At 38.8% G+C, this 21287-nt stretch overlaps 1 protein-coding gene across 5 annotated transcripts; it reads left to right on the forward strand.

Annotated features, from left to right (window-relative positions):
- The first annotated feature begins 1809 nt into the window (after window positions 1-1809).
- Window positions 1810-19163, forward strand: LOC118808989 (NACHT, LRR and PYD domains-containing protein 3-like). Of its 5 annotated transcripts, none has more exons than XM_036571876.1 (13): window positions 1810-1919; window positions 3966-4171; window positions 4256-4363; window positions 5494-5601; window positions 5683-5796; window positions 6257-6364; window positions 6447-6560; window positions 7365-9383; window positions 10637-10810; window positions 14514-14687; window positions 16451-16624; window positions 17829-17875; window positions 17968-19163. In XM_036571876.1, the coding sequence occupies exons 2-13, from the start codon at window positions 3990-3992 to the stop codon at window positions 18486-18488; spliced, it is 3843 nt and encodes a 1280-aa protein (XP_036427769.1). In that variant the 5' UTR covers window positions 1810-1919; window positions 3966-3989; the 3' UTR covers window positions 18489-19163. The 5 variants fall into 5 exon arrangements, with proteins under 5 accessions (XP_036427769.1, XP_036427770.1, XP_036427771.1 ...); XM_036571874.1 differs by lacking the exon at window positions 1810-1919 and adding an exon at window positions 1961-2103; XM_036571877.1 differs by lacking the exons at window positions 1810-1919; window positions 4256-4363 and adding an exon at window positions 1954-2103.
- The last annotated feature ends 2124 nt before the right edge of the window (window positions 19164-21287 follow it).

A 21287-nucleotide genomic window follows, 5' to 3' on the forward strand; every position in this document is an offset into this window, starting at 1 on the left:
TAGTAATTAATTTATCAAATCATTACCAGAACAGTTACAGCAAAAGAAGAAAGAAAGTAGGAAAGGAAATGCAAAAAACTTGAACTCTTATTTATAAGACAGGGACCGCAAACATCTAGACGATGAAATGTTCATTACACAATTAAATATTTAATGTTGTAATTTCTACAATAAAACTGAATTGCTTTCCCAATTATTTCCATACACATTTTAAACTTTTTTATTATTTACATACAAAATACCCATAGATTTGCAATAAACCTACAAAACAGAATATCAATATAATGATTAATTATCTTTTCCTGTCAAGTTTCACTAAATGTGTGGTCTAGTTCAGCACCTTAAATAGAGTGTGAGTGTTAAACAGAAGCAGATCAGCCAATCAGGGAGCTACAGCAATATAAAGATTAGTCTCCCATAAGGAGAAAATATATATATTTCAAATATATTTATAAAATATATTTTTGCAAAACATGAAAATGGCCAAAAATGTATTTCTTAAATATATATATTTAAAATTTGCATTAGACGAAGTATTTTCGCAATTTTCATACATTTTCCAATGTACTTCATAAATACATTTACATATGTGTATTTCTCTATAGTACCTTTCTTTGTGTAATATTTCCCCATAAATTTTAACATCATATATTTTAAGTGCATTTTAAAATATATTTACTAATATTATTAACATGGCAAAATATTCTGTGTTTGGAAAGTATTTGGCGAGGATTGCAATTTATTTGAAATGTAAATGTAAATTTTAAAAGCGGCGGTGAAATGAGCGTCGCTAATAAAAGTGGCCACGATGTGGCAGCTCAGTGGCAGCCGCGACCTGACGCTTCCTCCCGTCACCTGGCACGCAGAGATCCAACTCCTACTGCCTGCGATTCTCCTTCAACAACACAGTTTCCTGCTCAGCCGTTTCAGCCGGTTCTTATACTAATAACAGGCTGGTGCTGATGTGCAGGAGAGACAGGGAGACTGAGTGTTTCTTTATGGGTGAATCGATATGAAAGTAGAACTCCACCAACTCACCGCCCCTCATTTAACACGAGGAGGCGCTGCTTCACTCTGCAGAGCCTTCGGCCACAATACTGCGACCTTTCCTGGAATTAATGCCACTTTAATGTCGTAATTCTACGACTTTCTTTCTCGAAATATTACGACTTTTTCTTCTCAAAACATTACTTTTTTTAATTTTACGTCTTTTTTAATTTTAGACTTTTTTTCTCGAAATAATAAGACTTTTTTTCAAAATATTACGACATTATTCTCGAAATATCATACAGTACGATTTTTTTTTTCAAAATATTACGACTTTGTTCTCGAAGTCTACTCTTTTTATTTTTTATCAACAGAGGCCCTAAAACGTCGTACGTTTCATCGTCCTACGTTTCACCTGAGATGCACTCCATTCCCCAAAATGCACTGCAACACAACGTGCGTTCTGACCCTTTCCCCCCCAACAACAGTCTATGGGCCGGTGATTACACCAAACAGAGAGTTTAAAAAACTACCTAAAACTATTTTTTTTATTTAGAATTATTTTTGAATAAGTATTCATTGGGTACTTTGCTGTAGCAAGTTTATCATATCTTGAATAAACAATGCCCCACTGGGCAAAATGGTAAGTAAAAATTAAATAAAAACACAGCTGGGCCACAGATGTGCTGAGCTTTTATTATATTTAGTGGTTGAGTTTGACACGCCTGGTGTAGGGCATAGAGAATATGGTGTAGGGTGTAGGGTGTAGGGCGTAGGTTGTAGGGTGTAGGGTGTAGGCAGGATCACTGAAAACTGAGCGCGCCCAGCGCCGAGATCCACTCAAACGAAACTGAAAGACAGAAAGACAGCAGAGAAAGAGGGACCAAAGCTCACTTTACCTTCAGCAGAGAAGAGTTTTGTGGTAGAGTCCGGTAAGTTTATAACGGTTTGTCCGTCTCTGTGTCGCTACAGGCCTGTTTTTGGTAAAACTGTCCCACGTTTGGGTCGTTTTTAAACGGACGGACTGAGATCCACTGAAGAAGCGGTTTTTGGCGGGAAACAGAAACAGCGGGAATAAATCGGGCGCGCGCAGCTTTAGAGGTTTACCACAGGCAGGTTAGTGCTGCGCACTTCAGTCATATAATTTAACGGTATTTCTACTGAATTAGTGAACATAAACTCCCTATTTATTAACACAAATATAGCAGATTTAGCTTTCATTGGGCTTCCTCGTCCACACGCTGCCCATTGTGGCTACCGGAGATATTCTTGGTTTGTTTGTGTTGTCATGTAATCAAATATTAGCTATTGCTAACGCTAGGTGAAGTAAGACGTTTTAACTAACGTTAGTTAATCACTGAATATCAATTTTAATGTATTTTAAGGTCTTGTTGAGGTTGGCATTGTGAAATAATGTAACTGTATGTGGTCAAAATAACAAACTGGTCGAAAATAGCTAAGCTACGCTATTTTGGTGGGCCTTTGACCTCTGTGCTGTTAGTGTCAAAGATTAATAAGGCTTAAATTTGGAGCAATTTGCAGAGTATATTGAGGTTTTTAGTCATTTTTCAGTTTTGTTATGCAATTCTATCTTAGTGAACATGTTATGCTGTACTGCCTTCAGGTCCTCCTCAGAAGTTTCTACTTAGCTTAGCTACGACACCGGAGGTCGTAAGTACGACTTGATTTGTGTTCAAGTGGTTGTGGTTGAAAGTAAGATAGATACACTGGAAATAATGGTTTTGGTTTACTCTTGCTTTTCTATCATTAAAGAGTGTGTATTTTGCGTTACTGCAACAAACCGAAGAGCAGAGGATACTTATGAGCAGACCAATGTTTATTATGCAGTTATGTATCACAGAACGTGCTTATATCTGTATTTCCATGTGTGGATGGTTTCAGCCTGCAGTGTTAATGTTGAGGCTGATGAAGAACTGAAATACAGCCAGTTTATCAGCAGCTATCATTGCTTTTTTGTTGACACGCCACCAACTCGGAAACTTGGGGCTCACTGAAAAATCAGAGTTCCCCACTAGTAAATAGGACATTGAGGTGGGCATTCATCTGGTCAATCCAATATTTTTGACAGGACTTGGAGGCAGCATTATGCTAGTGTACATTAAAAGGGAATTTCATTGATTTTTAAGAAAATCTGTATCACTTAAATGGTTAAGATGTTAACACAGTCATTCAGAGTCAGAAGAATGTAATACTTTCTGAAGTGCACATTTGAATCAAGTAAATTCAAAACAACATTTTTTCAACATACATCTGACCCTTAGTGTTTAAAGGGGGATTCCACCAATTGTTCAAAATTTCTGAATAATTCGGTGAGAGGTGAACCAAGTCTTTCAGAGTGGTTTGGTTCAGATTTGGTTCAGATTTCTTTACAGTGGTGGTGATAGGAACCAGGGGTTGCCATGACTACAACACAAATATAGACATTTTATTTACTATCCAAAACCACCAGTGAACCTACACGAGTCTTCTGAGCTTATATGGAATGTTGATGATGGTAAGAGTCATTTGGGGACTATTTTGCCTTAGAACACCCCAGCAGCATATTCATAATCATTTCTGTAACTGAGCTTTCAGAGGTTTTAAACTCTTCAGATGTCTGGTTTCTATCACCACCACTCGCTATAAAAAAAGAACAAAAATGGGTTAAGTTGAATTAAAAATAGTACGTTAATGAATGTAAAACACAAATTATTCATTTGTCAACTTAGTATTTCAAGTCCTATGAAGTTAACCTGGTTACCTTTTAAGTTAAAGTGCTGCATTTGTTTTACAGTTCTGTGAACAGTTCTGACTCTAGAACAGAGCATTTCACACCAAACCACTCTGAATAACTTTGTGTACATCTCAACCATTTAATTATGTAGAGTTTTTGAAAAATAGGTGGAGTTCCCCTTTAAGTCTTCTTCTTTCATTTTGTGCTTTTACAAGCACTGTATTTTTTTGTTTGTTTGTTTCAGACCATGTTTTTATGACCACTGACCATGAGTGTCAACGGAGAGAGTGTGGAAGAGGGAACCTGCCTCTCTGGAGAGAATGACGAGGGTGGTGCTGTTCACTCGGAGACCAAGAGAGCAGCATCTCCTGTTCCTAGCTGTGCATCCATGAAGAGTGACCACTCCATATATGAGCCTCCAGCTTTTAATGATGGAGCAAAACGCTCAAGGTAAGATGTTAGAAGGTTCAGAGATCCTTGGTACTGTGCACACAGAGATGAGGACAGTTTTTCAATTTTTATGCGTCTTGTCAGGTTGAAGACACAAAGAAATGCATCACCAGTAACTAGTTGTGTGTCCATGAAGAGTGACCACTCCATGTTTGAGCCTCCTGCTTTCAGTGTCGGTAGAAAACGCCCTAGGTAAGATGTTAGATGTACCGTCACACTACAAGTTAACACATTAAATGATTAACACCACTTTTTTCCTTTCTGCGCTGTTAAAACATATTTCTAGTTTGACTCTTTAAACCTGTAGTTCCAGCCCTAAGCCCAGCTGCTTGTGTCCTGTCGCTCATTCAAATACAGCATTTAACTGGCAAGAGCAGTTACAGACATACAGCTGTGTGTCTATGAAGAGCAGCCACTCAATGTTTGAGCCTCCTTCTTCCAGTAATGGACCAAAACGTTCCATGTAAGACATAAAAGACCCCAGACACAATGTATGCTGTTTATATAACTTGTCAGTCCTGTCACTCTGACTGCCTTGCCAGATGTTTCATGGACAGTATTCTCTCACTACAATACCCAGCATGCATTACACAAATACATTATGATACCATTGGGAATCCCTGTGGTGTCAGCTTGTTATAATTTCTAGCCCAGCCACTGATAAACCTGTTAATAAATACAACCAAGCTAGCATTAGTGATCTCTTACATTGGTTATTGACAAGGATGATAAAGAAAATTGTAAAGAAGCCTGCACCCAAAAATCCACTCAATCTCACCATGAAGATATGTCATGAGAAGAGGGTTTTTCTAGACTTTAAACTGGAAAATGTCATTCTGTGACCACTGTAAGATGCATGTAAGCATGTTTACCTCAAGTTATGTTTTTAATTTTGGCCTGGCGTGTCCCTTTAAGATGTAAGGCTTATGAGGTCAGTCTTGATTACGTAATGCCGTTTTTGTCATTAATAATAGTTGAAAATTCGGATTAACTTGATACAGCAAGCACAAGCTGCATAATATATACAGCATAATCACAATACCGTATTCTGATTATAATGCTATATGTTGCAGTTACAATTTGCCTTGAAATATATTAAAACACATTGTGGAACCACTAATGACATGATTAAAGACACAGTAAACGGGCTCATTTGCATTTTGCAGTTTTCTGTGATATCAGTATTCTCCAATATCAAAATAATGATTAACAAACAATATATTCTGCAGCTCTATTGGTAAGAAGTTAAATGGCTCTGGAAAGATGTTAAGTTCCATATGTTGAAAACTATAGAGACAAATACTCTTTTTGTGTTTTGCCAGGTCGGAGAACCAGCAAACAGCAGCTGCGGTTCCTAGCTGTGTGTCCATGAAGAGTAACCACTCTATGTTTGAGCCTCCGGCTTTTCGGGATAAAGCAAAACGACCGAGGTGAGATATTAGCAGGTTCAAAAACTTGTGTGCTGTTTGCACAGAGATGAAAGAAGTTTACCTTTTTTCTTCTCATGTCAGGTTTGACAACAAACAGGAGAAAACGGCATCTTCAGAGCTCAGCTGTGTGTCTATGAAGAGCAGCCACTCCATGTTTGAGCCTCCTGCTTTCAGTAATAGACCAAAACATTTCACGTAAGGCATGAAAGACCACAGACACACTGTATGCTGTTTATATAACTTGTCAATCCTGTCACTCTGACTGCCTTGCCAGATGCTTCATGGACAGTATTCTCTCACTACAATACCCAGCATGCATTAAACAAATATGTCAATATGTATTTGTTAATATTCTGATTAACTTGATAGAACAAGTGTAATCTGCTCACAAGCTGCATAATATGTACAAAATACAGTATTGTGATTATATTGCTAAATATTGTAATTACAGTATGCCTTGAAATATATTAAAACAAATTCTCATTTGCATGTTGCCGTTTTCTGTGATATCAGTGTTTTCCAATATCAAAATAATGATTAACAAACAATATATTCTGCAGCTCTACTTCGTAAGAACTTAAATGGCTTAGGAAAGATGTTAAGTGCCATATACTGAGATCTATAGAGACAAATACCCTTTTTTGTGTTTTGCCAGGCCGGAGAACCAGCAAACAGCAGCTGCGGTTCCTAGCTGTGTGTCCATGAAGAGTAACCACTCTATGTTTGAGCCTCCGGCTTTTAGGGATAAAGCAAAACGACCGAGGTGAGATATTAGCTAGTTCAAAAAAAACTTGTGTGATGTTCACACAGAAATAAAAATTGTTTTTTTTTTCTTTTTATGTCAGGTTTGACACCAAACAACAGAGAAGAGCATCTTCAGAGCTCAGCTGTGTGTCTATGAAGAGCAGCCACTCCATGTTTGAGCCTCCTGCTTTCAGTAATGAACCAAAACGTTCCATGTAAGACATAAAAGACCACAGACAAACTGTATACTGTTTCTATAACTTGTCAATCCTGTCACTCTGACTGCCTTTCCAGATGTTTCATGGACAGTATTCTCTCACTACAATACCCAGCATGCATTACACAAATACATCATAAAACCATTGGAATACTTGTGGTGTCAGTCTGTTATAACTGCTAGCCCAGCCACTGATCAATCCATTAATAAATGCAACCAAGCTAGCATTAGTGATCTCTTACATTGGTTATTGACAAGGATGATAAAGAAAATTGTAAAGAAGACACCCAAAAATACACCCACCATGAAGATTTGTCATCAGAAGAGGGTTTTTCTAGTCTTTACACTGGAAAATTTCAGTCTGTGACCACTGTAGGATGCATATAATCTACGTTTACATGCAGCCTGATAATAGGTTAATAATCTGACTAATTGCTTAATCGGAATCTGATTGAATGAGGTGGGAAATCCTGTCAATAATCTTTTAAATAGAAGAATAATAACCTTGTAAACGCCTGTGTCTGATTACATTCCCAGTCAGAAATTTTAAGTACGTTCTGTGCGTGTGTATTTGTGTCATAGCAAACAATGTTCAACATGGTGGGAGCATTATGTCATCTTTTGCTGTGAAGGAAAAGCCATGTGAGGAGTGTGGCATGTGACAGCAAATTGCATCTGGAAATCACAGCAAAATTGTTTTTTTTATTGATTTGTTTTGTTTGTTTTTTTCAAAGCGTAATTTTTGTATAATTTTATCTCACATCTCTAAGGCATCTTTGGTTTGTTTGTTTCTTTGTTTTAGATATGGACTCTGTGGTCAGATTCCTAAAGATCCAGCCTCTAGCAGCTGTGGACACTCTTTCTGCACCCAGTGTATCAGCAGATATTGGGACCAGTCAGGTTCATCCGGAAACTCTGATTGTCCTCAGTGCAGAAGGAGATCTGGAACAGCACCTTCTTTACAGCCATCCACAAACATAGATTCAATGGAGCATAAACAACCAGGTGAAGATATTCTGCAGAAGGTCTTGATGAATCACAAAGCCAGTATGAAGAGCAAATATGAGTGCTTATTTGAGGGAATCCCAACGCACGAAAACAGAACACTCTTAAACAGCATTTATACACAGCTCTACATCATAGAGGGAGAGAGTGAAGGGGTGAATGAAGAACATGAAGTCTTGCAGGTTCAGAACATGTTCCAGGGTTGCAACAAAGGCATCCCAGTCAGCTACAGTGACCTCTTCAGACCCTTACCAGAACAAAGTCTTGAGAAAGAACATGAAAGAAGTGGACTAGAAGAGAGAAAGTTTAAAACAGTGCTCACTAAAGGCATCGCTGGCATCGGAAAAACAGTCTCAGTTCAAAAGTTCGTTCTTGACTGGGCTGAAGGAAAAGCCAATCAGGATATAGATTTCATGTTTATGCTTCCATTTCGTGAGCTGAACTTGATCAAGGATGACCAGTATAGTCTTCATGGACTTCTTTGTGTTTTCCATCCAGAGCTTAAAGAACTTGATCCAAAGGTGTACGATCTGTGCAAAATCATGTTCATACTAGATGGCCTGGATGAAAGCAGAATTTCACTCAACATCACAGCATCATCACAGAGTAAGATCATTTCTGATGTGACCAAGAAAACATCAGTAGGCGTGTTGATGACCAACATCATCAAAGGAGAGCTGCTTCCCTCTGCTCTCATCTGGATCACCTCCCGCCCAGCGGCAGCCAGTCAGATCCCCTCCCGGTATGTCAGCCGTGTGACGGAAATTCAGGGGTTCAGTGACCCTCAGAAAGAAGAGTACTTCAAGAAGAGGATCCGTGATCCATATCAGGCAAGCAGAGTCTTCTCACAGATTACGAAAGCAAAGACCCTGTACATAATGTGCCACATACCAATCTTCTGTTGGATTTCATCCATAGTGATCCAGCAGATCCTGGAGCAAGATACTTGTGGAGAAATTCCAACAACTCTGACTGAAATGTACATACATTTCATGCTAATCCAGACAAAAACAAAGAACCTGAAGTATCATGTAAAAGATGATGATCTGTGGACAAGGGAAAAAGAGATGATCCTAAAACTTGCTGAACTGGCTTTCAAACAGCTGATCAAGGGCAATATCCTGTTCTATGTAGAGGACCTGAGAGAATGTGGCATTGATGTCACTGAGGCGTCTGTGTACTCTGGAGTTTGCACTGAAATCTTCAAGGAGGAGTCTGTGCTGTACCAGAAGAAGGTCTTCTGCTTTGTGCATTTGAGCTTTCAAGAGTTTTTTGCTGCTCTTTTTGGATTTCAAGCCTGTGTGGAGAAGAATGCTGAGGTAGTGAAGATGTTCAAGAGTCGAAGTTCAAAACCTTATGGGACATTTGTGGATCAATTTATGAAGTCTGCAATAGATAAAGCTTTGGCTAGTAAGACTGGACACCTGGATCTCTTCCTCCGCTTCCTATGTGGCATCTCGCTGGAATCCAATAGGGATCTCTTGAATCACATACTGTCCTACAAATATGAAATGTCAGAGCAGTTTCAGGAGAGTATTCGGCGTGTCAGACAGAAGCATCCAAAGAACGTCAGTGCTGATAGATGGATCAATTTCTTACATTGCTTCAGCGAAATGAAGGATACCTCTTTTCAGACAGAAGCCAAGACTTTGTTGAACGCTAAGAAATGCGTCACGGGATGGGATTGCACAAGAATAGCTCACACATTACAGACGTCCAAGGAAGTACTGGATGAGTTTGGCCCGAGGAAATACAAAGCATCAGATGCAAGTTATAGAAGAATGATCCCTGTTGTGAGGAACTGCAAAAAGGCTTTGTGAGTTCTGTATCAGTACATTAAAACAAAAGAAAATATTTGATATAAAATATATAAATTATACGTATTAGGGGTGTGAATCCCTAGGCACCTCACGATTCGATGCGATTAGTATCAGCACATGTTACAGCTGTTCTACCCATTTTCTTTTATTTTTTTTTTTGCTTTTGTAACTTTGGATTTGGTCTCGTTGTAGAGAGTGGGGGGAATCGCTGTGTCAGTAAAATATCTTCGAGACTGGACGCTGTATCTCGACTCCAACATAGCGCAAAAGCCCTGATTTTCAACAACTGAGGACCAGCGTGCAGACTGCACATAGCAATGCAGTCTTGCCTGGCTAGTATCTAACGAAAAGGCAAAGAGAGAGATTTAAGATGAACATTTGGAGATGAATGGACTTATTTGCATTTATAAGCAGCGCAGTCGGTTTCCTGGAACGTTAAACCTGCAGTGAGAGACTGTCAAACACTAAAAAGTTGTGAAGATGAAGTCAGCATCTCTTTTGAATTTCCCCGTTCCACCTTAAATGGTGCCGCATGTACATTCTGGCACCTCAGTCAGAATTTAAGGTGGAACTGGAAAATTCGAACAAGACGCTGGAGAATAAGAAGCGACTTCAGACTCGTAAAACAGTCGAACAATAAGAGACATTTTACAAGAAACTCTTCTACTTTTGAGGAAAAGTTTTCCGGCAGCGATGAGAGGAAAGTGGCTATAGCTGAAGCTTAAAGCAAAGTAAATGTGTGTTTTCATTTATATTTTTTAACCTATACTAGGACATCAGCACATACTGAGACATACTGGACATAAAATGTTGTGGCTCCCAAGGTGGTGTGATTTTTGTTGAAAGAACAAAATGGCTCTTAACATTTGGTTAGTCGACTCCTGACCTAACCTGGCTTTTAATGCCGGTCGGATTTCTCGCTCATCCAGTTTCCACTGTCCAGGCGCTGCACTCCCGCACTTCCGCACTTCCAAGTTCTGCCTTTTGCATTCTGCCAACATTACGTAATAAATGAAAATTTTGAAAATCGATTTATGACATTTGTGAATCGATTCAGAATCGTCAACATCCGCATCGTGATGCATCTAAGAATCAAAATTTCCCCCACCCCTAATATGTATAAAATATTCATAACATGTTCCATATTATGAAATCTAGGAGAATAAATGAGCACTGAATAATTATCATTATTTTCAACATGTTGGTTTTACAGTACATATAATTTGCCTGTCATTTGTTGTGCTTACAGACTGGCAAACATGAAGCTCACAAATCAGGACTATGAAATAGTTATCTCAGCTCTGCAGTCATCAAACTCAGTTCTGATAGAGCTGGATCTGAGTTACAATGACATCCAGGATTCAGGGGTGAAGCAGCTCTGTGCTTGTCTGAGGAATCAACACTGTAAACTGGAGACACTGAGGTAATTTGGAAATTGCGCCTAAATCTTAATCAACTTGCATTTTGACTATGGAGAAATATAATATTTAATTCTGTAGGGTTACAAATGCAGTAAAATGAATGAAATGCAGACAGAGTTCAATAAATACTTCAGAAAATATCGGTTTGAAATCACAGTCAAATCTAAACACTTTTCTCAAGACAGTCATTATGAAACAATATTCCGCTGATACCAATATGATTCCATTTAAGTAGCGCATTCATGTGTCGCTGCTGTCGGAAGAAAACCTTGTATCTCCATTTTTGTCATTTTTTAGTTTTTGACATAATTTGAAAATACCTGTTGCCTTTTATATTGTGTAAATTTCATGGTGAATGGACCAAAAGAAACGGCCCAAAATGACTTGGAAAACAGTCTGGTTTCATATACATACATTAAAAGTAAGATAGGTTTTTTCCTTTTCCTGTAAAGTTACCATTTTGGAGATATGAGGTTTTCTTTCGACAGCAGCGATATCTTTTATTAAATTGTTTGAAATTGTAGCACTGGTGCTGAATGGCTGACAACTTGGTGGTCAACTTTTGCTTTGATTGGAATCATACACTGAATTTATGCATTCTGAAACTCCTACATTATTTGACTGAACAGACCAGCATTTCTAGCATCCAGCATCTGCCAAATAGCTTGCAGTAAGAAAGCAAGCAAACACATGGCCACAACCAAGCCTGTCACATCCCAATTCAGCATCACCGCACACAAAAACCAAATAGAGGTGTAAATTGTTACCTAATAACAGCCATACAGAGCAAGAGCAAAGAGCAATTTATTTTGACCGTTAGGGCTGAAAGATTAATCGTTTTATACAACGCAATTATTAAGTATTTAATATTTTTTATAAAATAATTTTTGTATTTAATAATACAATTTAAGGCAGTGCAATTTTCAAATCACAAGAGCTGCAACTTTCTTTAATTATAGCCAACACTCCTATAAAATGTAGTTCTTCAAGGTTCTTGAAAAAGATGGTTCTTTTGTAAAGACAGTCATTCTATGTAGAACTTGAACACTCAGACCCATTTCCATGCATAAAAAGTTCTTTGTTTGGTGAAAAGGTTCTTCAGATTGGAGAACGTGCTGTATGTGGTTCTGTATAGCACCAAAAAGGGTTGGTACTGTTACTTTGTTGCTTATTGATGTCAAGCTTATAACAATAGAACAACATTTTGGTCCTATAGAGAACTCTTCAAAAAGGTTCTGTATAGAACCATATACATCACATTCTCTATCAATCTGAAGAACCATTTCACCACGCAGAGAACTTTTTATGCACACAAATGTCAAAGTCTTTATGGTTCTACACAGAACCACTGTCTTTACTAAAGAACCCTTGACAAACCATCTTTATTATGTGGGTACATTAGCAAAAACAGTGTTTTAAGTTTTAAGAAGGGAAACGGAACCTAGTAAGAGTTTGTGAAATGCCTGTAGGTGAGTTAGACCAATCAGAGGCAAGAAAATCTCCATGTGTTGTGACATCACAACCACAGCTTACTGGCAGTTTGATACACTATGTTCAGGGGTCGAGCCTCAGAATCTCAATAAAAAAATAAATAAATAAATAAAAAACCGCGAATCGTAGTCGCAATATTTGTTGGAAAAAATCGCAATATTTTCCACAAATTGTTCAGCCCTATTGACCGTTCAGAATCTGCACTTAGCAGCTGCCTGAATTCTGTGGGGAACAGTAGCGGCTGAGAGCGTTTTCTTCACAATGCTGAAGTTGGCTTCTAATTTTCTGTTACATCTTAATGAAGCAGAACTTGTAACGGAAAATATGAATAAGAAGCTGGCTAGCTTTAGCTTCGCGTTTTCTTCTTGCACTGGTAACTGACACATTTGGATGATGTCTTCACAAATGAGTCAGCATATTTGTGGTGTTAATGCGAGTATCTGTGTAATAAAGACTCTCCAGATGGGTTTGAATCCATAATTCCCGTTTACTCAAAACATAGTATCAAAAATCACAAAAACCAGAATCTGAGACAGTCCAAAAAGTCAAAAAAAAGAATAGATCACAACACAGCAAAGATACCAAAGGGAATTTAAAAAACAGAGTTAAAGAGTTCAGAAAAAGGTCCAGGCAATCCCAAAAAAAAAAATCCAACAAATGTGAAGAAACAAGGCTTGGTACTCAGATGAACTGGCAATACTTCACAGAGATCCAGTGTGAGTGAAGGTCTTTATAAAGGGAGGTTAATGAGCTGCGGGTGAGAGAGGTCAAGGTGTCACTAGGAAGCAAGTCAGTACTGACCTCTGGTGACGAAGGCGGGTATTACACCTGCCCATCCTGTGCATCTGATGCTGCTGCCTCTTCTGCCTTGATCGGGTGCCACTGCTCATCGTGCAAACCTCACCCCCACAACCTGACCCCACTGATGCTGCTGCTGCTGCTGCTGCATGAACTAAACTATTCAAATGAATTGTTTGCTCCTCCTTTTACCCTGTTTTTTGTACTATAATACTTTATACTAACAATGTTTTACTATCCGGTGTCGACCAGAGGAGGATGGATTCCCCTTCTGAGTCTTGGTTCCTCTCAAGGTTTCTTCCTGTTTCCCTAGGGAGTTTTTCCTTGCCACTGTCGCCACTGGTGACGCTCATGGGGGCTCAGACCCGGATTTCTTTTCTTTTTAATGCTGATTTCCTTGTAAAGCTGCTTTGTGACAACACCGGTTGTAAAAAGCACTATATAAATAAACTTTACTAACTTTACTACTACAATCTGATCCTCACACTAGGCACTCTGTCACCGTTCAATCTGCCTCTTATTGTACATCATTATTGATCTGGATTGAGAAACCTTGCCCTTTTAAACAGCTTCACTCATCAACCATCTGTGGTAGGCTAACCAAATCAGTTTTTTCCAGCTTGGTTTTTTCCAGCTGCGGTTATCACTTTTAGAAATGTAATAGATTTAGTTCAATAGAACTATAGATTCCCATTTCAATTATCACGCCTTTTTATAGCATGAAAACCAACTGTATTCTGTTCAGTGTGTATCGTCTCACAATATTGAAAAAATAAAGTATTGAAAAAATAAAGTATCATGAACATGGGCATCATACCTCACATTAACTTGCTCTTATTCTAGTAGTTCACAATGAACTCAAAGTATATATTTTGAGTTGTTTATGTTGCATAAAGAGGAGATTTGGCGGTTAAAATCCCAAAGTCTTAGTAAATGGAAGGGCATATTTGTATGTAAACCAGTTATAGTGCTTTAGGTTCTTAGTGAGTTACAACATGTCACAGTGTGGCAATATAGCAGTTTGACTGGAACCTGAGAGAATGTGAAGATTTAACAGGTTTATTTTTGTTTGTTGTTATTTTGTTTGTTCAAGGAAAGAAATTGACTTTTTTTCTGAAACCCTTTCTGCATCCCAGAATTGTGACTCTCGCTCATTTGAAAATTCAGTCTGGGCTTTTCTTGAGAAGAACAGAAAAAAGTCAAAAAGTAAAATGAAAAAAGCAGGTTCATAATGGTGCCCAGTGCCCCATGATGGATAGATGTCAAGTCAGTAGAACCCTAAACCACTTGACCCAGGAGTATACCTTTATTCTAGTTACTATTAGAATATTAGGCTGTTGCAGACATTATCATGGTAAATTTATAACTCTGCACTTCAACAGAACTAAATTGTCTTGCTTTTGTTTTTTTTTGTAGGTTGGTTACGTGTAATCTCACTAAGCAAACCTGTGAATACTTAGCACTTGCTCTGCAGTCTGCAAATTCAGCCCTAAAAGAGCTAGATCTGAGTCAGAATGACCTGGAGGACTCAGGAGTCAAACTGCTTTCTGGAGGACTGGAAAGTCCTCACTGTCAACTGGAGATATTGAGGTTAGTTTTCACAATGTTGTTATTTTTGTGTTTATTTTATGTAAGGGTGCTTCTTTGAAAATATGATTTTGCTGGCACTTGGACTAGGCCTGCCACAATTTTTACAAAATTACCTTACCTGAATATTTGAGGTGACTGTGATTATTTAATCTGGTCATAATTTCAGAATAATACATTTTTTCAGTTCAAACAATTGAACTGACAAACAGTTGCAATAAGAGGGAAGTGCAGAATAGATTCTTCATCTGACTTGTCATCAGTTCAAAGTTCTCTTCTGTGTTTGGTAACACTTGCAGCTAAAGCTAACTTAGTGAGTTTAGTATTTTTTTTGCTCTGCTAGATGGGGATAAAGTTACCAAGCGCTCACAAAATAATAAGCACACCACAGTGTACAAACTTCATACCAAAAAAGTTGTGACAGTATGTAAAATGAGAAAAAAAAACAAGAAGCAATGATTTGTAAAACTACTTTGACCTGATTTAAACAAAAGCTGTACAAATACAAGATGCTCAGTGTTTTATCAACTGCTAGCTTGGTTGCCTTCAGAACTGGATCAGTTTGTGTCTTAAATCCCCAAACATTTACTAACTGTTATTAAAAAGAAAGGTAATGTAACATAGTGGTAAATGTGCTTCTGTCGCAACTTTTCTGGAACATGTTGCAGGCATCGTATTTGAAAGTAGTGCATATTTACAAAAAACAATAAAGTTCAGAAGGTAAAACATCAAATGTTGTGTTTTTTTATAAAACAGATAATTCCGGTCCTAAAATCAGCCGTTGTGAAATACACAATATACACACACCTATGACTGCCTCACAACAACTGAACTCTGTATTACTGCGCCACAGCATGAAAAACCCTACTGCTTGGAATAATGTTTGACACTAATTCTGCTCACATGGAGCACCAAGTGTACTGATGAAGGAAGAAACCGGTTCTGTTTAAACTGAGGGGCTTACAGCTTATCCTCTCAACTAGAACTAGGCTGGTCAGCTAGTTAACAGGCTAAAAGATAGCAAACATGCTAAACAGCTCCATCACAGCTCTATAATATCACAGACCACAATACCTTTTTATTTACCTTGATAGCTGCCTTCCTCAACTCTCGCTCACTGTTCAGACACCTCAAACTTCAGCCTCATAACCAATCAGGTTAAGAGTTGTGACGCTGCTGCAGTTATGAGTTGTTGATAGGTGTCATTTGGCACTAACTGCACAGAAAGGCTCCTCCACAGACTGCTGCTGCTAAGGATGATGCAAAAGATGCTCCTTACCTAGCAGCGGTTCTTTAAATGAGACACACTGTCAATCAGGCGGCAGTCAGTTTGAGCTAGGCTTAGAATAGCATGTGGCTAACTTGCTAACGGCTTACAATTTAGGCCCAAAACATACTTTACGCAAGAACATGAATGCGAATGACAGCGCTTGGCCAATGCACTGCAAATGCTCAGTTCTTCTGTACAAACTGGCCGCGCGTTCTTACACTGCTGTGGAGGTTAAAACACTCAGTACTGAAGGGGGCGATAGAGTACAAATCAGAGTGGGATCTAGTTTTATTCCAACAGCCTCAACAGCTAAATGTGGACAGTAGAGGAGAGTGAGCAGCTTTACCTCTTCTCTTAGATTGGAAATGCGATAATTATTCATATTTTTATGCCATCTTTGCGTGAGACCCAACTGCTCATCTGCTATGGCAGTTCAGAAGCAAGCTGGGGGTACAAGACCGCTTGGTCAGGCTTGGCTGACTTTTATATTTTGCAGGCTGTCTCGTTGTTTGGTCACAGAGGAAGGCTGCGCTTCTCTGGCTTCAGCTCTGAGTTCAAACCCATCTCACCTGAGAGAGCTGGATCTGAGTTACAACCACCCAGAAGAGTCAGGAATGAAGCTGCTCTGGGCTAAAGTGGACGACCCAAACTATAAACTGGACGCACTGAAGTACGTAATTAACCTAGCATTATTTGCGTATCACTGTTTTAGTGATACTGAATTAGTACTAAAGTAGACTGTGCTTGGCTAGGGTGTAGCATTCCTTAAAGCCTGCTGAAGACGCTGAAAAAATCTGCTTCTGTCCTTCATGCCCTGAAAATTGTTTTTGATTTTTATTATAGTTTCAGAATTAAATGGAAAACCTGTACATTTAAATACTAGTACTAAAAATAATACTAGTACTAAAAATAGTACTTAAATACTATTAAAAACTTGGAAAATGAAAACAATTGATTAGATGTTCTAGAAATATTAGTGAAGTCCTGGAAAAGTGCATGTGATTGTGGTTTAGCACGTTTTAGCAGCTAATGTCCAATTTAAGTGTCCATTCAGACCTATTGTGGCTTCAGTACTACAGTGTCGTACCTGGACACTGTGTCAGAATGCCTGGCAGACCAAGGCTACATTAACACATGCCAGCTTGTTGCAGTGTGTTTTCACTTCTAATATTTTAGTACTCCTGATTAAATTGTGATTAAGTATATCAGTAAGGGGTCATTTGGGGTTGTAATGATGACTTTAATGGTGAGGACATCAGCAGTTGTGTGTCATTTTAAGACCTAAGACCTTTAGTGGGCAACATCGGTTAAGTTTATAAATCACGGAAATTGTTCTAGAATTTGTCCTAAAAAAAAGTCCTGGAATATAATTTTGAGTTAGCAAGAAATTTTTTTTTCTACAATTTTTTGTTTTGTAATAGTTTTCATTAACGTTAATAAGCCTGACATCACAGACCAGAGTCAAATTATTAGTCATTCCTTTCTGAAAGCCACTTAGCTGGTTATGTAGGTGTGTTGCTCTAATATTAAATCATTTTATTAAAGCAAAACTAGTGTTGCATGGAACTGTAAACCTGAATAACCTCCCATAAACCATAATCAGGTAGATTGAATTATAAATGGAAACTCTGAGAAAAAAGGCTCAAAACCTAGTAGTGAAGATAAGCCATGAAAATGAAATTTGTATCATTCACTAATGATTAGAAATATTTTAGCTGTCACTTTTATGGAAAAAAATAACTTTAGTTTGTTTGTTTAATGTAATTATGTGTACGGTATGTTCTGTCTGGTCTGTATCTGTGTTGTGTATCTTCCACCTTTCAAAGTTGAAAGATGAAGTGTTTAAATCTCATACCTGTGTTTCTATTAATTAGCTTTAACTATAGAGGGGTGTCCAGAATGAAACCAGGAGTAAGAAAATGTAAGTTTTTACAAGCACATGCACATGTATGCGTACTTGCTATCTTGTTTGCTATGAAACTTCATATATTTAAATTCTGTCCTTGTGTGCAGATGCCTGCCAGCTCACTGTAAATCTAAATACTATTCACAATACACTGATCCTGAGCGAGGAGAACAGAAAGGTGACATTTGTGTTGGACGAGAAGACGAAGCAGGTCTACCCATATCATCCAGAGCGATGTGAATACCCCCAGCTGCTGTGCAGAGAGGGTCTCACTGGACGCTGTTACTGGGAGGCTGAGTGGAGTGGCTGGAGAGCTGGTATAGCAGTAGCCTATAAAAAAACCATCAGACAATTTGGAAATGATGAAAATTCATGGGGCCTCTTTGCCTTCAATCAGAAATATTATTTCCACCACAAAGACAAGAAGAAGTTCCTACCTGCCCCTCGTTCTCGCAGCAACAGAGTAGGTGTGTATCTGGACGGGCCGGCTGGTACATTGTCCTTTTACAGCGTCCTCACTGACGGAAGCACGCTGAGCCACCTGCACACAGTCCAGTGCAGGTTCGCTGGGCCCCTTTACGCAGGCATTTATGTTTATGACGCATCAGTGTCTTTGTGTCATATATGAAGATCTGCAGTTGGCATAATGCAGTGGAAACACTGCTGTCCTTCACATGGGACATGGGTTCGAACCCCCATCCCGGCAAGAACACCAAAATTTAAAAAAAGTCTGTAACAATGTTTACAAAAGACTACTGTGTTGCATAAGTGTATTTTACATTTATGGCATTTGGCAGACGCTCTTATCCAGAGCGACTTACAATTTGAGCATTTATACAGATGCAGGCAATGGTAGTGTAGCCTTGCCCAAGGACTCTTATTGGTGAAGTGTAGGGTACTTGCCCAGGTGGGGATTGAACCCCAGTCTACAGTGTAGAGGGCAGAGGTGTTACCCACTACACTACACCAGCCACCAACCAAACTGTATTTAATGTTACATGCAGGCTTTCTCTCTGTCCGTTCTCATTCGAGTCATTCAATTTTTGGAGGTAAATCAGCGCTAAGTGACCAGCAGGACTGCTAATGTCTAATGAAAGTAATTAAACACACTAATTAGCTAGCATTAACCAAGTTCTGCTTCTTAATCCTATATAAATAAATGTTTTCATGTCATATGGTTTGATGGATATGTTTGCTGGTAACGTAGCTACTTACTTCTTAGCCAAATTGTGTTGCAATTAAGCAATAGAACCCGAGAGGGAGTGTGTTATCGCGAAATAACATCACAACTGTGATTCGGTCGCTGTAGATCATCACAGCCGTGATGTTATTGGCGATAACACACTCCTCGAGTGTTCTATTGCTTTAATACAACAGTTAAATAAATACAGTAATAAATTAATAAACTGGGCCGTGAACGCGGCGTTTAATATGTTTTAATGTTCGCAGTTCCTTCACCAAATTATAGTTCCTTAACGAGCAGCTTGTTGCTACGTCAGAGTAACGAGCTCCGCCCACTCGCTGCACAGCCGGCTGTCGTTCTGCAGCTCCACACAGACCAACTGACTGTTTGGGAATTTAGTGTCGTCTCATCTTCAGAGTCTGACCAAATCGGCTGTCGGTCAAATGTGATCTTAAAAGTATCCATTTTCTGTTTGTGGCAAAGTGAGAAGTAAAAACATTCAAATGTCTTGAGCGTCTCCTACAGCTCTCAACGTTGTTGCTTAGCAACGGCGTCTCAGCAGAGTGATACAGTGTTTGTGAAAAACTTGTGATGTTATGGTGAAATAACAGCACAGTTAGAACACTTCTCAACCAATCAGCTTTTGTGGCCGGAACTTCATCATAGCTCACCCAACATAACTCATCCCTCCAAGGTAAAATAAATGCTTATTCCCTCTCAAACTCTTATACACTATACGATCAAAAGTATTTGGACACCTGTACTAATTATTGAGTTCAAGTGTTTCAGAAACACCCATAGTCATGTGATCTCCACACTGGCAGTAGAATAGGTTGTACTGTGAAGTGCTCAGTGACTTTAAACATGGCCCTGTCATAAGATTCCACCTTTGCCACAAGTCAGTTCATGACACTTCTGCCCTGCTGGATCTGTAAGTGCTGTTATTGTGAAATGCAACCTTCTAGGAGTAACAACAGCTCAGTGGTAGACCACGCAATCTCACAAAGTGGGGCCACCAAATACTGAAGCGCTCAGTGCATAAAAATTGCCTATCCTCACTACTGAGTTCTAAACTCAGTAAATGGGTTTCCATGGCCAAGTAGCTTCACACAAGCCTAAAATCGTTGTGCACAATGCCAAGAGTCATCTGGATGGGTGTACAGCACTCTGCTACTGGACTCTGGAGCAGTGAAAACATTCTCAGGAGTGAAGAGTCACGCTTCACTGTCTGGCGGTCTGATGGATGAATCTGGGTTTGGTGGACTTTTCAATTTGGTATTGAATATTCAATTTTGATACCCAGCTCTATGTTGTCAATAAACAGTTGTCATAATGAAGCATCTACTTCTAAAATTGTACATTGTAAAAGCATTGGGCCTCATTCACCATTCATTCTTAAGAAAAAAAATGTCTTAAAACCCACTTAGAGTTTTCAAGAAGATTCTCACATTCTTGTCATCTGTTATCTGTTTTCTTATCTGGGATTTGATCTCAGGTAAGAACAGAATCTACACACTCAAGAGCACAAAGGTGAGAACAGTTCTGCGCACAACATGAATCTGACGTAGACTTTTTCTTAGGATCTTTCTCAAGAATACACTTAAGAACAAACTTAGGAAGATGTTGGTGAATGAGGCCCGATGTTTACACACTAATGTTGAGACGATGCTGTAACAGGGTTGATGTGTCAAAAAACGGAGGAAACAATGGACGAATAAAGAATTTAAGAGGTATGAAGTTGTCAATGTAGTAATGTAATGTAATAGACCATTTATTACTGACTTAACTTATTTCAGAAGTGCCCCTTTTATTGATGCTTTGCAATGTTTCAGGACCTTACACCACCCCACCCACCCACACCCCACAAAGCAATTATAACTCTGTGTATGTCTCTCTCTCTCTCTCTCTCTCTCTCTCTCTCTCTCTCTCTCTATGCAGTTGTATGCAAGTCTGAACACTGGTTTTCAGCTTTTACAGGGCACGCACTTAAATATGACATTTTCTATTTATTGTATTTCTTTAGTTTAACATTCAAAAAAAAATTTCTACTTAGAAAATCAACAAAACGTCATTTGACAAAGATGCACTGAAATCAGTGTATATGTTAAGTAGTTAAATTCATTCTTGCAAAACATTCCCTGCATTTTTTTAACTGGCTCCCCTTTGAGAAGACCACCTGGCCAGTAGCCCCTCGGCTATTTAAATTTGAGACCCCTGTTTAAACCAAATATGCAGTTATCAAGA

Source organism: Colossoma macropomum, unplaced genomic scaffold (genome assembly GCF_904425465.1).
Source record: "Colossoma macropomum unplaced genomic scaffold, Colossoma_macropomum, whole genome shotgun sequence".
NCBI lineage: Eukaryota > Metazoa > Chordata > Actinopteri > Characiformes > Serrasalmidae > Colossoma > Colossoma macropomum.

Coding starts and splice junctions, on each gene's coding strand:
- LOC118808989 (XM_036571876.1), top strand. CDS start 3,990: ATGAGTGTCAACGGAGAGAGTGTGGAAGAGGGAACCTGCCTCTCTGGA. Junction 4,172..4,255: donor GATGGAGCAAAACGCTCAAG/GTAAGATGTTAG, acceptor GCGTCTTGTCAG/GTTGAAGACACAAAGAAATG. Junction 5,602..5,682: donor GATAAAGCAAAACGACCGAG/GTGAGATATTAG, acceptor TTCTCATGTCAG/GTTTGACAACAAACAGGAGA.